The sequence below is a fragment of the Eublepharis macularius genome, chromosome 11 (assembly GCF_028583425.1).
Source record: "Eublepharis macularius isolate TG4126 chromosome 11, MPM_Emac_v1.0, whole genome shotgun sequence".
In the NCBI taxonomy this organism is placed as follows: Eukaryota; Metazoa; Chordata; class Lepidosauria; order Squamata; family Eublepharidae; genus Eublepharis; species Eublepharis macularius.
In genome coordinates, this window is record NC_072800.1 from 42,940,962 (window position 1) to 42,964,883 (window position 23,922).

At 40.7% G+C, this 23,922-nt stretch overlaps 1 protein-coding gene across 1 annotated transcript in view; it reads left to right on the plus strand.

Annotated features, from left to right (window-relative positions):
• ZNF385D (zinc finger protein 385D) overlaps window positions 1-23,922 on the plus strand; it is a 261,877-nt gene that overhangs the window by 110,403 nt on the left and 127,552 nt on the right. Inside the window, exon 3 of the mRNA XM_054991692.1 lies at window positions 2,598-2,708. Within this exon, the coding sequence (XP_054847667.1) occupies window positions 2,598-2,708 (111 nt within the window). The remainder of the gene's footprint in view (window positions 1-2,597; window positions 2,709-23,922) is intronic.

Below are 23,922 nucleotides of genomic sequence, written 5' to 3' on the forward strand. Positions count from 1 at the left end.
GTTAGAAATAGAATTGATCAACCTAGCTATGAATCAATGATAGACAAAGAAGGAAGCATAAAAACTTGGCAAGAAATCCAGGCACAAGGCAAAAACATTCCTTGGCTGACTTAACACCAGAAATTTTTTTTCTGGGAAAAGAGGTGGTAGAACTCTAGACCACACAATGACATCACTTTGGGTCAGCAGGAACAAGGGGGGAGTTTTTTAAAGTTTAAATTGCCCTTGGTGAAAATGGTCCCGTGGCCAGTGGCCCCGCCCCCTGATCTCCAGACCAAGGGGAGTTTAGATTGCCCAGCCTCTGTCTGGAGATCAGGGGGTGGGGCCACCGGCCATGTGACCATTTTAAAGAGGTGCTGGAACTCCGTTCCACCGCGTTCCTGCTGGAAAAAAGCCCTGCTTATCACCAAATAGTATCAAGATTGAAGGATTAAATTCTCAAAGAAGGTGGCAGGCTGAGAGCAAACAAGGCAATATGAACTACTAATATCTGGAGACTTGTCGCCTCTTTTGGGGAATTTACAAAATACTACTGCAATACCATACAGAAATGGACCAAGTTAAAACTTTTTGGATAAAATTTTGGGAAACTATTCCAATGGGTTTATTAGAAAATTTATGGATTAAGGACATAAAATTTACAGGTTGCTAGTTATTGAGAGAAAATTGGTATAAAATGTTCTTTAGATGGTATATTACTCCCAAAGATATTATGAGGATTAGTAAAGGTTACATTGGACTTTGTTGGAAATGTCAGGATATGGATGCAACATTTTACCATATGTGGTGGACTTGTAAGGAATCACGAAAATACTGGTTCAAAATACATGAAGAGATGCAAAAGATCCTCAAACTCAGATTTGAATTAAATCTGAAAAGTATGCTTTTAAATATTTTACCAACTAATGTTAGAAAAGAACAGGGAGACCTCTTCCATTATATGGTGACAGCAGCGAGAGTACTATTTGCAGGAAAATGGAAAAACGAAGCCTGTCCTGGTCTCCCAGAGTGGAGAGATAAGATTTACTAATATACTTCAATGGCAATAGACTGTTAACTGAGTTCTGGGGAAAATGGAAGGATTTATTTGATTACTTAGGCTAAACTAATTGACACAGAAGCTTAGAGGGGAGGAGGGAAGGAGAGAGGAGAAATGTTACGTATTTAGGCTGAGGGAAAACAAATATGAAATGTTTTGTGTATCAGGCTAAGGAAACTTAAATGTATTACTAGTTTTACTCTCAAAGCTATTATAACTGTATTGTTTATATACTTATTGGTTGTATAAGATTGTATAACTTTTAATTTAGTGTCTAATTTAGAATCTCTATAACTTTTATATTATACATCTGACGAAGAGAACTGTGGTTCTCGAAAGCTTATGCTACAATAAAATTGTTAGTCTTAAAGGTGCTACTGGACTCTTTTTGATTTTGCTACTACAGACTAACACGGCTAACTCCTCTGGTTTTATATTATACACTTGCTTTACTTTAATTTCTTTTCTTTAATAAAATTCTTTTTAAAAAAGAAAGGAAAAGAAAATCAGTTGTCCCTGGATAGGTGATGTTATGCCGTATTACAGATATATGACTTCTTTTAAGATGTGTATGCATGCCTGCTTGTGATAACCACTGGACATCAAAACTGGAAGGGGGGGGGGAATAATCTAACACTAACAGCTCTACTACATTTTCCATTTAGTACCTAATTTTAAGTAGTCCAACTTTTCAAAGCTACATGGTTCTGAGTTATGATGACAACACATGGATACGATGTGGTACGTGCCTATTGGTGTACGAAAGTATTAAGTCTGCTGTTCAATATGATATTACCAGGTCCTACCCAATGACATGAACAGGCCCTGCCCAGTGAGGCTGATGTTTGGAATGATGGCAACCAGGTAATTCCAGCCCATCTTCTAGAGAGGCAGGGAGTAGGCAGGCTATCTAGCAATGTCTATTTGGAAAGGGAATGCCATTTTCTTTATAATTGAATGTTTCTTTAAATTCTTGAAAACTTTCTTTAGAAATATAATAAAGTAAGCAAAATCTGAAAGTAGCAGCATGTAGAGTCCTTGACACGATTATCCTATTTTCTTGAGACTTGATATAATTATCCTATTTTCTCCTGAGTTTTCATCTTAATTTCTTTTCTTCCATCATTCTGTCCCAATGAGCTGTTCAGATGCCTTGACAGCATTCTTGGGAGTTGCTTTGACATTGCAGCAAGAGAAAATATTTAGTATTGGACCAGTAATAGAATTGGACTCCATTGCTAATATTAAAAAGAGAAAATTGGTATGTCAAAATATTCAATAACTATTTCTTCAGGTTTATGCAATCTACTATGATTTTTCCCAGAACTGTAGTGATTCCCAAATAATAACATTGACTAATTCACCCCACAACCAATTTTTGATTTTCAATTTTTTTAAAAAAAGAATTCAGTTGTAGCAGAATTTTTTTTTAAAAAAATGTTTCTGTTATAGAGAAAAATGGCTTTAGCAGTATATAAATCCCACTTAACACTGTAAGCAAAATTGGCAGATCTCCAAGAGAACAGAAAAGCTTTTATTTCTCTTCTTTTTGTTGCAGATGGACCCAATTCAAAAAGCAGTAATAAATCATACGTTTGGGGTTCCTCTTCCTCACAGAAGAAAGCAAATAATATCGTGCAACATTTGTCAGTTAAGGTTTAACTCAGATGTAAGTAGATAATTTTATATCCTCTTAATGAATTTATGAATGAGATCATGTTTTCTTTTTGTCGATGGAACCTATCTGGTCCTGGTGCATAAAATAGAATCATGTTTATGATTACTTATTATTGATACTCTGTGGCCTTTGATACTCATTTTCAAAAATTTAAGTTCTACCAAGCGTTTTGTACAAATGTACATGATAGAAGACTTGATGCATCATGACAGCAAACTGCTAACATATCCCATAACCTGCAACTTCACCAAAGGTCTATGCTGTCATTAATTCTTCCCAGAAGATGTTCTTGCCTAGCAATTTTGTCTTCAGGAATTATGGTTTGATTGCAGTTTAGTTAAATTATGTTACTTCACAAAAACAAACCAAATGTATAGAAGTACATAGAGTAGGATTGCCAGGCCTGGTAATCAGCAGAAGACCAAGTGGGGTGGGGACTTACAGAGCAGCCATCAGTAGTGGAGTGATGTCACTTCCTTGAAAACCAAGACATGACATCACACCTATCTATGAATCACCTGAAAATCTATGGTAAAATCATACAGTTTCTGGCAGTTCATAGAAAGAACTAACACCACTTTTGCTGCTGTACTGGTTGGGCTGCAAGTCAGCACTCTGCTGGTATGAATATCTACTGCTCAGCAGGTGGCCTTGGGTAAGGCACTCCTCTCAGCCCCAGCTATATTGTGGGAATAATAATAACATTGACTATGTTCACCGCTCTGAGTGAACACTAATCTGTCTAGGAGAACAGTATATAAGCACACTGTTGCTGTAGTTGTTTGCATTTTCTCCTGACATCTTGCTGTCACGGATGACAATTTTTTTAAAAAAAATTCTCTTGCTGGCACAGTGCACGCATGGCAATCCTAATATAGCCATAACATAAAAGGATACCACTTCAGCCTGTGAATGGTGTTGCACGCTTTCCCATATGAAAAAGAAGTTCCCCAAACATAAAAAGCTAAAATGTCAGAAGAAGCATTTTAGGCTGAAACATGAAATCCTCTAATATGAAGTGGTAAATTCTAGGAAGCCCTGCAGGGTTTTATACTAGAACATGTGATCCTCTGTCTCTAATATGAAGTGGTATCATTCCATGAAATCCTGTACCATGCAGTGTTTTCTGTTTATTTAAGTAAAAGTCGAGAATATGCATGGTGCTGAAAAATAAGTACCAGCAAGTGGATTCGTCTGGTGCAACAAAAACATGATGAGAAAAAAAATACCAGCTATCTCCACTTCAAAGCAAATAATGAGTTTTGTTGCGATTACTGTTATTATTATGCTGAGATAATGTACATGAAGTGCTTTGAACACTCTGAAGTGTTGATAATATATATTATTATTAATGGAATGCATTCATTTCAGTTTTTCTCTGTTTTCTGAAAACTTTCTCAAAAAGAAGATTCTTTCTGGAGTTGCCTGTTTACTCCTCCTTGAACAGGCTGCTGACAACAAAATGAACCCTCCGATGCAAAATACAACAAAGGACAAGTTGTTTCCATGGGAAAGGTTCATTATGAAAAGGGGGGGGGAGCAGAAAATGCAAAGAGAGCCTCTAATGATGGGTGCTCTCATCCAGAAAAATTTGAACTCATCGAAGAAAATGAGTTAGTAGTACATCTAATTCAAAGTTAAAATTAATTTAGGTAAATTTTCTCTAATGATAAAAATATTCTCAAGGACTGCATTAAATTAGCCTTGACCAATTTGTATGTGCTTTCAAAACATGGTACATGCATATTCCTTATACATGTATTATATGAGTGGATTTGTTTCTTAATTTGCTTCACAGTGACTCTATGTACTCTTTCATTATGTATATGAGTAACCCACCAAGATCCTGGCTGCAGTGCCCAAGAACATTATGACACAAATTGTGCATAGGACTATCTCCTTCGACAAATTTCATAATGCATCCAATAACACTGCCCTGCACTTTTGGAATGGAGTTAATAGATATACTCAAGGCCATGTGATAGGTTTCCATGTTTCATTACCGTGCAAATCTATTACTTAGATTTTGTTTCTTAGAAGTTGTAAAGTTTCCACTGGAGGAGTCTTTTCTCCACTGTTGCCACCACTGTGTTTCCACTATTTGTAAGCAATCTGCTATAGACTTTGTAATATCTGGTTCTACACAAATAAGATTTGGGTAATTTGCAGTGTTGCTATAAAATATTCTAAATATGGATTTTAGAAATGTTCATCAGTCCATGGCCACTACATTAGAGGTAATCAATATCTCTAAGTTGGTGGGCAAAGGAAATTTTACTCTACACTGCTAATCGTACTGAATTTTTTCCACTTCCTTTCCATATTATCCACCAATCAAAATTCCATGCTTCAAAACTGTTTTGAAAACACTTAAGTGATTTGAGATTGCAAGAATATTTACCAAGAGTATTGTCATTGTAGTCACAACACAGAAGACTGGAACTACAGCATATATTGCTTTGCTAGCCCCTGAAAAATGGGCTTTTTGAAAACTAGCTATCATATTTTGCTATGGCTGAACCAGAAAGACAGATGGAATTCCACGTGTGAGGCCCATACATACAGCAATTTCTGAAAACTCATGAGAATTGAGCAAGCATGTTTATTGCTATCCCTGAAGTGAAGAATGAATTGGTATACATATAGAATATCTTCAGATGAGAGCATTCTTGAAAATAAGATGCAAGATCTTTTCAGGAAGCAAGTTCTCATAAAACTATCCAAATGAGGCTTATTCTAATATGTCATTTATGAGCCTTATTCTGTCCTCTCTTATTAAGTAAACAGGATCCCTTGTGCCGTGGTGACATTAAACTCTCAATCAGGGTCTGTGATGCAGTGCCATCTTATAATATGATTTCAGTTCCTCTCATTTGTATAATGCATATCCAGCAAGGAGCAGGGGTTGGGATCAACTGAATTGCATCCAGCTCAGTTATTTAGGGTAGCTCAGTCGTTGTTGAATTCCAAAAATAGAACTTGAAAATGATAATAAATTGGCTATTAATTGTGATAGTTTTGCTCAGTTGTTGCTCTTTGTTGATAATAGCTGTTAAATCTATTCTAACCTGGATGCCTATTCTGGAACAGGTCAGGCAGTAGAAGTGTCTGGAGTAGCGTCTAATCCTTTTATGGATGGTTTCAGCTTGGTGTTTCCAAACAAAGTTGGCAGGATCTTGTTTAGTATGAGGGCCACTAATCTTTTGTCTTGACCACTTAGCTGGTGAAGCTACATAAGGATCAAGTGAAAGAACCATAAGCAGAGATTATTAATGCTCCACAGAGCGGTTTCCCCAAAAATCATTGAAAGAGGCTATTATATGATTCTTACTGAAGAAACTATGTTTAGATAAACAGTAGGCTGGTTGCCCTTCCAGTGAGAGTAATTGAGAGAGTGTGGCTGAGCAACACATCCACCATAGACCCCTTGCATTGTGTGTTTAGGCTTGGCTGTGGTACAGAGATGGCTTTCGTGGCTAATCTCCATCTGTTGAGGATATGGGAATGGTTTTCTTTTAGTACTGCTTGATCTGTCTGCATCTTTTTTTTATATAGTAGAACATTTGATTGGGGAGTGTTGTTAGGAGGAAAATAATTGGCTTTCTTCTTTTCTTGCTGATTGTGTTGAGAAGGTTGTTTACTGAGGTTTCCAGATCAGCCCCTAATATATGTTGTGAGATACCATGTGATTCTGGTTTTGCCTCTTAAGTTGTTTAATATTTATGTAAAACCTCGTGCTGAATTGTCTATAGCTTCGGAGTTATCACCCAGATGAGCATCTGTATCATCAGAGGGGGCCATCTCTCTCTTAGACAAGTATGTGTCTGCCATGGATAAGTAACTGAAGATGAACAGGCTGAAACAAAATCCATGCCGGGAAGGTTAATGTCTTGAAGGATGTTTACTTTCTTGATGGGGTTCAGTTGTCCTTACCAGATTTGGTTATTAATCTAGGCATCATATTAGAGCCAGCTGTCCTCTAAGAGGAACAGGTAGGATTGGTGGTGAAGAGTGAATTCTTTCAGCTGTATCTTGCATGTTAATTTGTCCTCTTTCTAGGGTCACCAGATCTGGCTACATTGATCCATACAACAGTAAACATTAGGTTAGTCTATTGTTATGAGTTAGGTGCCTCATGATGCAGAGTGGTAAGCTGCAGTACTGCAGCCCAAGCTCAAGGTTGACTCAGCCTTCCATCCTTCCTAGGTCAGTAAAATGAGTACCCAGTTTCCTGGGGGTAAAGTGTAGATGACTGGGGGGAAGGCAATGGCAAACCACTCCGTAAAAAGTCTGCCAAGAAAATGTCGTGATGCGACATCTCCCCATGGGTCAGTAATGACTCAGTGCTTCCACATAGGTACTTTTACCTATGTGATTTACAAGGGCTGTCCTTGAAGACAATCTGGGAACTTCAGTTGGTGGAGAATACAGCAGCTTGTTTGTTCTTAGAAGTAAGGCACAGTACTAATATTATGCCTATTTTAAAATCATTGCATTGGCTTCCTATTAGTTTCCAGGTTCTGTTGAATCTACTGGTTCAACTTCTAACCTAGGAGCCATATACTTAAAGGGCCACCTCTTCCAGTAGATACACATATGGCAATTACATTCATCCAACCACATCCAACCAGTTTGTTCTCTCATACAGGATTGTGAAATCATTCTTAGCTCATGCAAGGACCTTTTCAGCAGCAGCACCTACATTGTGAAGAGCCACCAAGACAACGTCAGAGAGGGCATCCATTCCCTCGTGATTCTGAAGTTATGAATGTGAGGCTCCTCCCTCACTGTGCCCCCACCTGATTGTCAGCCATCCTGCCAGCTCCCCAGGCAGGTGTCCTCAGGTGGGCAAGGATTGTGCCACCTTGTTCCTTCTCCTGTCCTGGGAGTGATAGCACACTCCAGCAGCTTTTCCCTGCAATTCCTCCTCAGCCTTCAGAGGAACCTACCTTTAAAAGGTTCCCCTTGCCCTACCTTCCTGGTCTTCTCCCAATCTTCACCCAGCCTATCTGATGGGCGGGCTGGGTAGACTCTGCAGTCTCCCGGCCTCACTCACTCCATCCCAGCCCAGGGCAGGGCATGGAGCCCTGCTGCTTCTTAAGCCTCTCCAGTGGCTCCCTTTACAGCCTGGGGTCTGTGCTTGCCTGACTCGTGCTGCCAGCTAGTCTCCTGGGGGCCTGGCTGAGGTTGAGCTGTCTCAGCATCTACAGGAGAAGGGTGAGTCAGCTGGGTGGCCGGAGGCTGTTGCTCAGGGTTGTGCCTAGATGTTGGCTGCTGCTGTCCTAATGTGAAGATGGCCTGAGGTTCTGTAGAGGCACCTGCAGCTGAGGTACTGACAGAGACAGCGCTGCAGGGCCAGAGAAAGTTGCCTAGGGGGCATGGTATGTGGACAGGAGGATGGTGTTGCTGGACAATGCAAAGCAAAACCATTTGGGTGGGTCATTAACTGAGGCAAAATTGAGTTAGAAGGGCAGCAATATTTTGTGGCCAGTTATTTTACTGCTTGATTTTAAGTTCTCATGTGTAGTATTGTAAACTGTCATTGTAATCCACTTTGAGTCTTGATGGGAGAAAGGGGGATTAAAAATGACTTCAATATAAAATGAATAAATAATATTTGTCAGGAAGTGAGCTAGTTATAGAATACATCATGAAATTTTTTAAACTCCTCCAAGCGATGTGTGTGTGTGTTGCTTGTTGGGGGACATACAAAGACATGAAGGAAGTTGGCATGCTGTGTACAGTCGGGTTTGAGGAAGAGAAAATAATCAGATAACATTTTTACTTCATATTTTTTGTTCATAGTAGGTTTACTTATCTTCCCAGTTTTGTGGATGTTTCCATTTTTTTAAAACAAATCACAAATTTCAAAAATAAATTTATTTGTAAGTTTGTTTGTTCAGTTAAACAATTTGGACTGAAATAAGTCCACTAAAAAGTTCAAGAATTATGAGCAACACTTATTATGAAAAACTGATCTGCAGAGAAACAAGAGCTTTTTTTAGGTCCTAGAGATACAATTTCTATATCAGCAATGGACAAAAACACATTTATTTATGGTATGATCATATTATGAAAATGTTTAGAGTAAAGTAGCACTTTATGATATTTCATTTCCGTTCAGTGTGTAGAAACTCTCTTCTATTCACAGGGTCATGAAATCGTTTCCAGTGGAAATCAGAAAAAGCAGCACTGTCTTGCAAAACCATTTAAATCCTTTTTGTAGAATTTATCTATGAATCTTTGCAACAGCTGTGTGTTTAGTATTTCTTTACTAGGGAAAAGAAAAATAAGACTTAACTAGTAAATGCTTTCATGCTAGGACAGGGCTGTGGTCAAACTTTAAGCATGAAAGTCTTGTTTACAAAGAGATTGCATGTTGTGTTCTTTCTTGGTACATGTAGAACAGTCTCTCCTCTAATTTTTCTTAATAAGGACCCTGTTAATGGATTTAGATAAATACACAAGCAATTCAAAGTCCTACAAACAGGGCCAGTGCCAGAGTTTCTGGCGCCTGAGGCGAGGTACCCCCCCCCCCACCCGCTAACCAATTTTAAAAAACAGAAGAAATGTAGGAAAAACAAAAAGCACAAGACTTGAAACTTTTTACCTTTTTCATTTAATTTTTCTTAATTCAAATTTTAAATTTAAATTTTTAAAATAAGTGTGAGAATAACAACAATCTTTGTTTTTCTTATTGTGAGCCAAAAATCTATTTTCTGGACAGAAACAGCAACTTGCATTGAAGTTTTGAGCACACCTCCTTTTGTGTGTGTGTGTGTAAAAAAGTTTCCCTCTCTCTTTCTTCCCACCTTTCTCTGAACTCAGAGACTCTTGGCGGTAGAAGGAGGGCTTCTCTTACAGGGCCTGCTTGGAGGAGAGAGATGTTTGGAAGGGGGAGACTGAGCTGAATCCTTCTCTTTCTCTCCGACCCTCTCCAAGCCTTAAAATATTGATCACCTTTGTCAGAGATCCCTTTCGGGAACTACCCTCCATGCTCATCCTTCTCCTCCCCCCCTTGGGTTTGAAGTGAACAGCAGCTAACAGCTAAGCATGTGGTGTATAAATATTGAAATAAACTATTGGGGAAAGGGGGAAGGTGGGGTGATATATGTAAACTAGGGAATGAGAGAAGGAAGGTGATAAAGTGTGGGGCGCTGCTCTGCTGGAGTGAAGAGGAAGCAGCATTGAGATTGGAGAATAGCAAGGGGGAGGGAGAATGAAAGGGAGAAGGGGGGATGAAAGTAATAGAATTTAAAACAACAACTTTAAACCTAACAACAATGATTTGCTCCTACCTGTCGTACAGGGACTGAAAGGGAATTGTGTGTGTCTCACCTCACTTTCTCCTTCCTCTGTGGCGGTGCACACACAACCAGCCACTCTTTCCACCAAAAGCAGCCCGCCCCCCCCCTTCAAAAGCCTGAGGAAAGGTGAGAAGTAGAATTGATGTCAGCTGGGGAGGGGGAAAGGGATGTACTAAAAGGAATGACAGGATTGCCCATTGGAAATAATGGGAGAGGCTTGAAGGCTCATTAGAGAAAATGGGAGCCAGGAATGCCAATTTACTTGCCTTGGCTCCATTGAAATGCATTACAACACAAAAAAAGAGCAAGAGTCCAGTAGTGAAGAAGTAAGCTGTGGCTCATGAAAGCTCATACCCTACCACAAATTTTGTTAGTCTTATAGGTGCTACTGGACTCTTTCTCTTTTCTGCTGCTACAGACAAACACGGCTACCCATCTTGATCTATCAACACAGGCCCCAGAATGACAGTCCCTGGGAGAAGAATCAGTGGTCTGGGACTGGAATGGCAGTGGGTGTGGAATGACAGGGGGTGTTATTCCAGTCCCAGAGCCCTGACCCTATTCCCAGGAGCAGTCGTTCCACTCTTCAACCTGTCATTCCAGTCCCTGAGCACAAGCTCTATTCCTAGGGACTGTCATTGCACTCTAGGAGCTGTCATTCCACTTCCATAGTATTCCATCTGTTCCCAGAGACCTTTATGGAAAATCCATTCCACATTTTCTTTGCAACTTTTTTGTGTTGTGATGCATTTCAATGGAGCCCAGGCAAGTAAATTGGCATCCCTGGCTTCCATTATCTCCAATGGGCCTTCAAGCCTCTCCTATTATTTCCAATGGGCAATCCTCTTGTCATTCCTTTTAGTACATGGCAGGGGTGGGGAGCAAGAAAGAAGTGAAGAACAAGGGACAAAAGGTCAGATGGGAGCTCGCTGCTCCCCAGCCAGCTAGAGTCTCTCTTGCTCACGGAAGCTTCGCCCAAGGCTTAAATTGAGAGAGAGAGGAGGAGGTAAAGGCAGAGAGAGAAATGTCCCCGCTGATGGGGCTGAACTCGAAGCTCCTCGGGCGCTGGCTGAGCAGGAAGACAGGGCTGCCCTTCTGCATTCCAGAAGAAATGCCTTGCTTCAAAAGAGGATAATTCCTGCGCAAGCACACAGGAGCACACATACTGCAGGGAATGCCGATTAATCGATCATTGTGGGGGCCAGCACGGTGCCTCCTTCAGAGTTCAGCGCCCGAGGCAGGGGAAGGCTCTGTCTTAACGGAAGCGTTGGCAGTGCCTACAAAGCTCAGTTATGTTCAGGAAGATACTTCTGTTGACTGCTTCTTTTTGAATATATAGATTTATTTAGAGAATTTTATGTGGTGCCTCTCCAGGGAGATCTGCCCGAGGCAGCTCATAGGTAAAAACAGTACTATAAAATCAACAACATAAATTATTAATTATGCCTAGAAAGCCTCAAGGCGGAGGGTATTTTACTGGCATGGTACCACCGCTAGGGTTGTCATGCAGGAGATTTGGGTGGACAGGGGCATAGGGAGCAGCCAGCAACAGTGACATGATATCACATCCAGGAAAGCCCAGAAGTGATGTCATACCTCTTTAGGAGGACTGACATTGCTTTCAGATTTTCTCTGAAGTGACATCACACTATTGACCCCCCCCCTCCCACCATGGCCATTTTTTTCTCATTTGCTGCTATTCCAAGCAGCAGTTGGAAACAAGTGCTAGTGAAGGGGATCTCCCATCCTCACCAGAGGCCTGGTAAACCTAGCCAGCACTGAAAATCCTTGTCTCTGGTCACCACCTGCTTCACTGCTGCTGGTGGGGACAGAGAGTGGGGTTTGGGAGGCAGATTTTTACTATCAGACTAAACAGTACAGAGAATATGAGAGTCAAAGCTATGAAGCAGCCAAATCTAAACTTATATGTTTTTGATCATCAGAGATATAGCAGAAGACAGAGACTTTTTAGTCCAATCCCTGGTGAAAAAGTACACACATGAAGCTGCCATACTGAATCAAACCATTGGCCTGTCAAATCAGTATTTTCTACTCAAACTGACAGCAGCTTTCTGAGTCCAGAGTCTTAGGTAGAGGTTTTTCACATTGCCTCTGGTTCTTATAAGTAGAAATTGTGGGGATTGAATATGGAACCTTCTGCATTCAACTCAGAGGGTCTTCCCAGCCCCTCCCTTAATGTCAAGCATTATACCCCTAACTGCTATCTACTACCTGTCATCCACTGCAACCCATGTCCACATTATTCCATCAAAAAAGAACAAGGAATGTTACCTATCAAGAAAAAAATCCTAGATAATCCTAGAAGACCACAAAGTCAGGAGATGCAATAAAGATTCAATTCCTCAAGTTTTTTCTAGGTAAAGCCATAATTCATAACAGAATTGAAATTAGTGGAGACACACAAAAACACACACACACAAAGCACCAATAGACCAATTCACAAATAAAATTTTTGAATGGCTGTTCGTCCAACAATTCAGTTATGTCTTTGGGGAGTCACCTTTGGGGAGTTCCAGACCCCTGGGGCCCAGCCCAGCTCAGGGGAAGGGACACAGGCTGCCTGGAAGGTCCTGTTGCAAATAGCAAACCAAGTAAGCTGCCACCAGCTCCCCAGTCTATCCCTAGGCTAAGGAGTTAGGGAGCAAAGCTCCAGAGCCTATTAGGGAATTTAGCCAAAGCAAAGTCTACCTTGCAAGGATAAACTTACAGGCAGAGTTCACAGCAAAAGAATAGTTGTTTGGTAGGTGGATCTCAAGCACACATAGGGTGAGTTCAACAAAGGTTTTATAGCAGTGAGGCTTCAGAGTCTTAATAACCCACGCAAGATAAAAATATAAAGGTTTATTAATTCCAGGTGCAGGGTTATCACACACGAGACAAAAAGTGAGTACAAACAAACAAAAACCTACAGCAGTAAGCTCTACATACCACAGTAAATTCTTAGGAGGCAAAGCAAGTTGGTTTCTCAGGTGTAGCAAGCAAAAGTCCCACAAAACAGCAAGGCAAAAGGTGGAGCTTCAGTCCTTCTCAACAAATAGAGCCAGAAACAAAGCAAAAGAGCATAGGCAGAGGTCTAAGGTAGACACTCAACATAAGCTTCTCCATGTTGGTTAACAGCCGGTTTATATTGGTTCAAGCTGGAACCAAAGTGAGGCAGGCCTAACCACACCCGCTCCCAACCTGACCACATCACCTGACAAGTACACAAAGGGACGTGTGGAAGGTCTGCAGCTCTTGGCACACGACCCCAAACTACAGGTGTGAAGTTAATTACCAATTAGCTAGTAAGAACAGCTTATCTTGACTCAAGGACAGAGCATACATAACTTACTGCTAGCAAAAGTGAAAAGCCTCTCCAAAAGGGGGGAGGGAATTTCTCCAGCCACGGAAGCCTCCAACCTAGCTCTCAAAAGGGCTTCCTATACTCTTAAACATTTTTTCTTTACATCACCTGTGCAATTGCAATAATCATGGGAAGAGTACATCCTGGATCCACAGTCAATGGATGCTTCAGTTGCTGGTAGTTAATAGTTACAATTTTTCCTAACACTTCCCACCAGGTATTCCTGAATAAATGAACTGACAATTGTAATTAGGGGTGCTTATTCATTGGAGCGGTCATGCATCATGTTTTTTCACCAGACAAAACCGTTCCTGTGATTCTCACTTTAGCATCATTATTTTATGGGTGTTACTCTCTATAAGAGCCCCGTGGTGCAGAGTGGTAAGCTGCAGTACTGCAGCCCAAGCCACCCCTGCTGCTTGCCAGCAGATAGTTTAAAGGGATCTTTAAAGGGCCAGGTAAGTGGGTTTGAGGGGAGGGGGGCTAAGTGGGGGTGGTTGGGGGTGGTGGTTCTGGCCCCCATGAACAATGAACATGTCTGGGAACAGTTCATGTTCATCCATGTTCATTGTTCGTTGGATGGCAATGAACGACAAACAGGGTGTTCGGGTTTTTTTCCCCGTTCGTGCCCATGTCTAGTGCTGAGCATCATTAAAAAGTATGGGATAAAAATATAATAGATAGATCTTTAACTATCTGGATTTTAATCAGAGCAATTCAGACCACTTTCCAATTACCAGAAATGGTTTGTTAATATTGCTTCCAATGAAAATATTCTGTTGGTTTTCCAGGCTTTATTACAGTGGAAAATTCCATACTTGATTTGGGCCCGGATTCAAAGAACAGGAAAACCAGTTCCATAATGCCCAGAGTGGCTTCAGACATGTATTTCTCCCATACATTATAGGAAACATTCTAAAACATAGAAGAGTTTCAAATGCAGTTGGTGATAAGGCTTTGGCACTGGTATAATCTGTTAAATCCAAAACCCCACACGGTTAATATAAATCCTTTGCTTAAATTGTCTGTTTGGGCCCTTGTCTTAGGTTGGGTTTTTTGGGTTTTTTGGGGGGTTTTTTTTGGTATTATACTGGTTAAAAATACTGGTGGTGAAATGCAGATTTCAATGGGGCGAGAGAAGTTTTAGGTTTAGATAATTATTTCAATAATCCAAGATTATTTAATATACTAGAAAACCCTAGGTTGTTCATACCTTAGAACGACATTCCTGGGTAGTCTTTGTCAACCTGCATTCTTTGCAAATAAAATGGGCGCAACAAATAATTTTCTTGCGAGTCTGTGAGTCTGAAAAAGATGAAATGCAAATACTATAGTTATATGCAAATGAAGCATATAAGTATAACAACAGTTTCCTGTACTTTTCATTTCAGTGACTGTAACTAAACACATTGGTGTCATCATCTCTTGTTCAGATTTGGATGCATCATGAAATTCATTTTCCATATAGAATATTGCGGTGTCTCAGCTTTGTCCAGTGCTTGTCTCATCTTGTCCAGTGGCAGTCCTGTGATGTAAAGGTGGAATGTGCTACAGGAAAGGAAAACATATGGTGCATATATTCAACCTTGATAACTCGCTTCTCTTTGTGACCTATTGTCCTCTGAGAATAATTTAGATTTTGTATTATTTTAAAAGATACAGTGTTTAAATCTGCACAAAACCCCCCAAAAATCTTTCCTGGCACGTAATTGCTGAAGTATAATATGTCTTTTAGGTATGATCTGGGTGATACATTGGAAAGTAAATGTGACTCATACTCGAAATGCTCTTTTATTTCCTACCTTTCCCAGAAAATCTGGTTTCTGTTGTCAACTGAAAAATGGAATGAGAAAAAAAATCTAGAAAGGAATAGATGTAGAGATTCTTGTGGTATCTGTGGCATTCACATCTGTATAATGTAGAAACCATACCAAACTTCCAGACATCTTGAGATAGAAGACAATTGCCCTAAGGAAGCTTAACAAAATAGCACAGGATTCCTTGCTTTTATATAGCATATATGACTAATTTGAGAACAATGAATGAATTTTTGCACAGTTGGATGTCTGATGGCTTCTGTTTTTATAGGCATATGCTGCAGTTTGAAACATTACCTTATCTTTCCTAAGACACAATTTTAAAATCTAGTAATACTAGCAGAAATCACAATTAGAACCTATGAGATGGCTCTAATGATGTGCCGTGGAAGCTATATGAATATTTTAGAACAGTTCATTTTATCTCTACAATTGTCATTATCATATAATAATCAAAATTATTATTCTACAGACTTAAATCAGCAGTCCTGCACATAGGCTGCTATATCACATTGAAGACTATGGGAGTTAAGTGTCCTAGTGCGGAATTGCAGCTTTGCCTTGAGTCGCCTAGCACTGCTCAAATTCAATTGCAAATCAATTCAGCCGAATAAAACTCCAGAATGTAATGCAGAGTTGCGGCTGAGCTGGCCCAAAGAGTTCTGGCATCCTAGGCAAGTGACTTTGTGCCCTCACCCTGCACCATAGGGAAGCCATTGTGACTCATACCGCCTTCACTGGGGCAGGGCTATGGCTTGCTGTGGTGCCACACCTCCCAACAGGGGTAGATTTGGAGGCAAAAACAGCCCAAGAAAGGGTCCTGCACTCAGGCCCACCTACACGTCCGTCCCCCCAGACGGAAAGAGCAGCCTTGCCATGGATGGCCCAATGAAGCTAGGAGTGCCTCTTGAGTCTACTGTTTGCTGCTGCTGGCAGGCAAGGTGCCAACAGGACTGGTTTGGGCATCCCACCACTTCTGACACCTAGGTGATCACCTAGGTGTACCTAATAGATTAGCCAGCCCTGAGTTGACAAATGTCAGGGATGATTCACACTCAGTTTGCTATACATTTAAAATGTAAAAGGGAGGAACACGTCCCTTAACACTCTGAAATACAAAAGGTTGGATCTAGCTAGCTTTTTCAGTCAGTCTTTTCCCCTTCTCCTTCCTTCTATGGCCCTCTTTACACAACTGTACATTCAAATTCCATAATTTTCAAAATAGCATTTTTGGTGGCCAAATAGGGCCCTCCTTCCTTCTCACCAGCAGTAAAGCTGGTTGAGTCCAACTCACAGTGGCATGGATTAGAAAGTCAAGATTAACAGCATGTTTGAAGACATGCACATGTTTCAAGACATATATGTGTGTATATAAGCATCCACTACAAGTTTGAAGACATGTCTAACTTTCCTGCTTAGATCCAGCGGATTTAGCCGTGTTAGTCTGTTGTAGCAAAATAAAAAAGAGTCTAGTAGCACCTTTAAGACAAACCAACTTTACTGTAGCATTAGCTTTCAAGAACCACAATTCTCTTTGTCAGATGCATGGAGGGTATGAAGAAACTGGACAGATATATATAGATGGTGAGTTGGCCAACAAGATAGGTGCATTATGAGGTATAATCATAGGTAATCTGAAACATGGGGAAAGACCTGCTCTCCCTGCCTCTACTAAGGGGTTTTTAAAATACTGTAACTTGATATAGTTTCTCACCTTAAGTTGTCAATGATCCCCCTAATCATGCATGTAAAGAAGCTGTAACATGTTGGCTATTTCATATGGCACCATATGAATGTTGTCAAGCCATTAACACAAAGTGGAATTTTTGTTAGTAGTTTCTGGGGGCTGGGGGGGGGGATAAATCTGGATACAATGTAGAGAAGCTTTACATGGCTAGTTCACTTTGCAACTTGGTTATGTACATTGAACCTAAATTTCACTATAGGTAGTCTAAGCCAACTTTTTAAAAAAACTTTATTTTCAATATTTTCAACAACAACAAAAGGGATGATATTTATTTAACAAAAATATGATAGTTACAGAAGCTCTTAACTGGGCTGAATCCACATTACCTCCACGCGTCCCGGTGTTGCACTAAATGTTCGCTAAACACCCGGAAGTATAGCGTCTTTCTAGCGCGATTCAGAAATCGCGCTTGAAAGACGCTATACTTCCAGGTGTTTAGCGAACATTTAGTGCAACACCGGGATGCGTGGAGGTAATGTGGATTCAGCCCTGGTATTACATATTACAAGATTTATACATCCTAGAATAGTTTCGATTAAAGAGATATGAAACACTGATTTTGAATTGTAACATTGTGTCTCATCAATTGTACAAATAACCAACTGTCCTCCCTCTTGTTGAAATTATCCCCCTCCTCCCCCTCCCCCTAACTTAGTGATTTATAGTAAACTTTCTTATAATGAGATTGTGTAATCCCTTCCCAATCCCTCCCAATTTCCCCTATGAGAAAAGATATAGTTTGATAGAATGAGTAGTCAAGTGTTATAGACTATTGCTAAGCCTAAGCAATGGGAAAAAAACAAAATTATGTGATTAAAGCCCTTGACCACACAGTTTAAACAGCTCTTTATACCTTGTGGGTTAATACTCGACCGAGGTACTTGGCATACTTACCAAGGCAGAAGAGCTGTAATATCTCAGGGAGCTATACCAAGATTAAGATTATACTTTCCCCTCCCCTAAACCTTTTACGATGTACTATTAAACACTCTGCTTGTTAAATTACATTTAATTGTTTCTGTGCAGAAAAGTAAGAAATAAAAGTGAGGAAAATGACCAATGAGTGTGTCTGATTGGGATTTTGCTACTCTTTTGGGGAGTAGTTGGTTGTGATTCTTTCCTCTTGTAGGATATGTTCTCAAAATCCAAGGCTTGCTTTCTGGGAAAAGAGGTGGTGGAACTCTCTATTATCACATGGATCCTTTGATCCATATTTTGTAGTAATAAAGGCTTTCGGGTAGAGTTTTACCTGTTTGGTGTAGTAGTTAAGAGTGCGGGACTCTAATCTGGAGAACAAGGTTTGATTCCCTACTTCTCCACTTGAAGCAAGCTGGGTGACCTTGGGTCAGTCATAGCTCTTCAGAGCTCTCTGAGCCCCACCCACCTCACAGGGTGTTTTGTTGTGGGGATAATAATGGCATACTTTGTAAACCGCCCTGAGTGAGCATTAAGTTGTCCTGAAGGGCGGTATATAAATCTATCATCATCATCACCATCATCATCATCGTCATTATTTATTAAATGTATAGTCCTCCCTCCCCATGGACAGGCTCAGGGCAGATTACAACATACAGATAAAAACACATTGATAAAACGGTACATTAAATAATAATAAAAGCAAGACTTAACCGCATAAAAACAAACTCTGTACTATGTTCTGACTCTGCACTATGTCCCAGGTTCACTTCCCTGCCAACCACAAGGGAAGAGAGAGGTGGGGACGTGAGTTGGTGCGAGATTATCCACTATTCCTACATGGGGCAGATGACTCAATATAGCCCCCCACTAATAAGAGACAGGCAGGGAGGCCAATCGGTGGATCTGAGTACTGGCCTCAACCAAATGCAACCAAATGCCTGCCGGGACATCTCTGTCTTACATGCCTGCCGAAAGGACACAAGGTCTTGGCGGGCCTGAGTATCCTCCAACAGAGAGTTCCACCAGGTTGGGGCCAGGACTGAAAATGCCCTGGCCCTGGTTGAGGCCAGTCAAGCTTCCCTAGGGCCAGGGACCACCAGTATGTTTTCCTGCTGATCTAAGTGCTCTCCGGGGTACATATGGGGAGAGGCGGTCCCTCAGGTATGCCGGTCTCAGTCCGTTTAGGGCTTTATAAGTTAAGACCAAAACCTTGAACCTGATCCGGAACTCCACGGGAAGCCAGTGCAGCTGCTGCAAGGTTGGAGTCACATGTGTCCATACGGTGTACCTGCCAGGACACGTGCAGCAGCATTACCTGCCGAATGTGCCTCCGATGCCATTTTAGCTGCATCTTCTCCAGCACCTTTCTGGATTTCAGTCTGCGGAGGCAAGGGGAAATAGTCTTGGAGTCTTCTAGATGTTTTGTTCTGTCCCTTCTTCTTTTCTGCATTATGCTTACCCATATTTTGGGAATTCATATCAATGTGAGATTTTTAGATACTGAAATTGGTTTGAGGGAGAACGGAGCTCAGGTTTCTGTGACTGTCTTCTTCTGAAGCCATCTAAGCCAACTTTTGATTGAACAATCTATAGAACTGATTTGTTGTATTATGTTGGAAATAGAATCTTAGACTCTTTATGTTAATAATTGTATGCTTCGAAAACCTGTGTGTTTTGAAATTGATGTATTTTTAATCACCTTTTGAAACAATACTTACATAGGTTGCTTCTAGGGGCTGAAGTATAATAATATAATAATAATAATATTTGATTTATATACTGCCCTTCAGGACAACGTAATGCCCACTTAGAGCAGTTTACAAAGATGATATGGCACCCCTGGAGATGAACCACCATATTGAGCAGTGATTTCCCACCTGGGAACGCCTTCTGATACCACTTTGGGGTCCAATTGTTGGGGCTACCATGGTGTGGTAGGAAGAGGGGCTTCTGCCTTCCTTTTTGCTGTTTTCCAGGTACAAACTGATGCCAAGGGGCATTAATTGCCTTTAAACATCCCTGGTGGAGTTTCAGGTTGGAAAAATAGCACAGGGGGAAGGCAGGAGCCTCTTTCCCCTCGCATTATAGTGATTCTGACCAGAACTGGGCCCTGCGGTGCAGTCAATAAGACTTCCCTGGTGGAAGCTCACTGCTTCAGAATTGTGGGGTATCCCCAGGGACGGACACATCATAATTTCAAAGCTGAAGCAGGCAGTTTGCTTCCGTTTCCTTGGCGTCTTTTCTGAGAATGGAATCTCCTACATTTTCCTGTGCCGGCTAAAAGACGCTGATAAAACGAAAGTCAAACTGCCTGCTTACGCTTTGAAATCGGAGACGTATGGAGTGAGCAAAAAAAAAAGCCAGAATTCAGTGACTGGATCATCTCTTTAATAGCATACGGAAACAAACCTTGTTTGGCCCAAATTAAGCTTCTCTTTTGATTGAAATTAAAAATAAAATCTTTAAAGTTTTCAGATAGCAATAAGGGATTCACTTCTCCAGATGGAATAAAATAAGTGATTTCAAATGAGATCCCAGTAGCTGTTATCAGTAGCAATTTTGTGTAAGAACAAATATACAGATTTATTCATAGTAGGGGTAACCTATACTTTTGCATAGCAGATGGAGCTTGGGAAATGACTTTTGTGTGACTTGATTTACAAGTCTTGTTCTACCGCGTTTCTATAGGTGTAAGTGTGCACTTAGAGGAAAAAGCCACCGCTGCATAAATATATTTCATTTGTACTAGAGCACTTTGTTATAGGCATAAATGCCTCCTTGTACACTTACAAAGAAGCCTTCAGGATATTCAGAGAATTGGATCTATCCTTTCCCCAGCATAGCTTATTTTCTCTGCATCAGTGGTCTTGTCATGATAATCAACTTTTTTTGTCCCAACCATCAATCATTCTTGATTACAGCTGGGTAGAAGTTCTGTACTGTTGATCAGCTCATCAGCGTGCATAATATTATACCTGGAGACTAGTAAAAATCATTGCTCTACGGGAACTCAGTTGCCTTTGCTGCTTTTGTCAAAAGGACTTCCATCTACCTATGGTTCTCCTTGCAGTTGTGTCACTTCTTTGATTGTAGTCTTTTGAATTTAGATTGCTCTTGCTTTGATGAATTTGAATACCGAAGTATCCTCCTTTGCTGTAATATGCATCCTTTAATTGGACAAATACTACAGTAATTACTATTGTGTGAAGCACAAATGCAGCGACATCACAGTAGTATGATTTCAAGGGATACTCTATTTTTTAATGAGTAAATTCAGTGATTTCCATTGATTTAGTTGGAGAAAAATTTGGTAGTTGGTGTTCAGTTTAAGAGCTCAATAGCTACAGGAAGAACCTGGATTAACATCAACTTAATTTCTTTAACGAGTTTATGATTTAGAGCGTTCACAATGTTATAGCATGCTACAGTTTGGTAATAGACAGTTTGGAATAAACCATGAATTCCTATGGCCACTGCTGCAAATGGCGGGTTTGGAATGGATCCTTCAAGTCTGTTCTGCTCACAGCAGCACTTTTATCTTGCACAAGGAACTTTCTCCTGATCTTGATGATGTAAATATTTTTTTGCACAACTGAAATTCAGTGGTTTTGGTAGCTATAGTGTATAACTACCTGGCTGGAATATGTACCACTTTTTAGAGAAAGCTGGCTCATGCATACACAGTGATTCATGTGCCCAAAGATTGTCCCCTAGCTGTCCACAAAGTGTTATAATCAGTATTGCAATGCAGCAATCAGCTTGTTCAGGTCTATGGCAATATAGGATTGAGAAACCAGAAATGGCACCTGGACTTGCAGGTTCTTCTCACATTGCAAGGATATGGTGGGCGCCTTGAGGTGTTCATGAGAGATCTGGCTGCCATTGTAGTGGCTGGTCTTTTTGACTCTGCCACTTTTCTTCAGCTAAATGCTCTGCAGAGTAAGAAGGACAAGCTTCTACTGCTCTGGTGATGATGGTTAATGAAATTTCCCTGCAATGGCTTCTCCCTGCCACTTGCATTGATTCCTTTCCCTTATCTTCCATGAACTGTTACAGGAACGTTTTTCATCAGCAGAGGGTATTGTTTGGATGCAATTAAGTATTCTTTGGATTGGATCCAAATTGGCAGCTGTTGCACAGGTCCTGCATTCACAGGAAATGGCTGGGTCCACATTTCAAAGAATCTGTGGAGTTGAGCTCAAATTATGTTAATGATTTCATTGGGCAGACTAGAATCATTGCATAACATTGCATTATAAAGTTTAATTTTAATGAGGTATTAATGAGGCTAGAATTTAATGCAGACTTTCTGCTTCTGGATATTCTTCTTATTTAATGGATCTTTTAAAAATAATTTATATTTTTATAGTACTATATATATATATATATATATATATATATATATATATATATATATATATATATATATATATATATAAAAATGAACAAGTTACAATAATACTCTAAATAAAGGCACTTCAAAGAACTAACAATACCAACTGGAAAAACAAAGTAGAATGCGGAGAACACAGCTATGAAAGGACTTGTTAAGAACTTACGTTTTTATACAGTAGATTTAATTTGCCAACACTAGTTTTCCTATCTCTGCTGGTCATTGTTTAGAGCAAAGATTTTCCAAAAAACTCTGATGAGGCCTGAGAACAATTATCTGAGCCCATTTAAAATCACTTACCAAAAGTCAGCAGGCAAGGAGCATTTCAAAAAAGTTCACTTCAGTTCCCCATATTTTTAAGTTTCCAAAATCATCTTCTAACTCACAGATACCTGTCCCACCTGTTATGGCTCACATTCTTGGCTAATTTGCTATCTTTTAGCTTCAAATAACAATACAGAGTTATTTTATTTTATTTATTTATTTATTTCAAATTTCTATTCCACTCTCCGCAAGTGGGCTCAGGGTGGATAACAACATATTAAAATACAATAAAAATGCATCTACATTAAAACAGCAGTGTATGTCTATTAATACACATTTAAAACAGGATGGTGGACAGCCTTCACGGAGAGGGTTAAGATTTTATACACCCCTTTTTTCAGGCCGGCTGAGGCCCAGCCTCAACCATATGCCTGGCAGAACAACTCTGTCTTGCAGGCCCAGCGGAAGTATAATAGGTTCTGCCGGGCCCTGATCTCAGCATACAAAGCATTCCACCAGGTGGGAGCCAGGACCGAAAAGGCCCTGGCTCTAGTCGAGGCTAGGCGGGCCTTCTTGGGGCCAGGGACCACCAACAGCTGTTTGTCCCCTGATCATAGTGTCCTCCGGGGAATATATGGGGAGAAATGGTTCCATAGATACGCTGGTCCCAGTCCGCACAGGGCCTTATAGGTCAATATCAGAACCTTGAATCTGATCTGGTACTCCATTGGCAACCAATGCAGCTCGCATAAGATAGGTGTTATATGCGCCTTATTTGGCACTCTCATAACACGCACCACTGCATTTTGTACCAGCTGTAATCTCCAGGTCAGACTCAAGGGCAGCCCCGCGTAGAGCGAGTTACAGTAATGTAGCCTAGAGATGACCATTGCTTGAATCACTGTAGTTAAGTAACGGGTTGACAGGTAAGGGACAAGTTGCCTGGTCTGCCGCAGATGGAAAAAAGAGGACCTGACAATGGCTGTGACCTGTGCCTCCATTTTCAGGGAGGCATCCAAGATCACCCCCAGGTTCTTAACCCTTGGAACTGGCACTAATGGTGCCCCATCGAGGGCCAGGAGCTGGAGTCCCAAACTTAATTCCCCGTGGCTCAAGTACAGGACCTCCGACTTCATTGGGTTCAGTTTCAGCTGACTCTGTTTCAACCAACTAGTCACGGTTGCAAACGCATGTTCCAGGACATCTGGGGCTGAGTCGGGCCAGCCATCTATCATCAGATATAACTGGGTGTCATCTGCATATTGATGACACCCAAGTCCGAAACTTTGCACCAACTGAGCAAGGGGGCACATATAGATGTTAAACAATAATGGGGAGAGTATTGCTCCCTGTGAGACCCCGCACACCAAAGGATGGCGGGATGACAATTTCTCC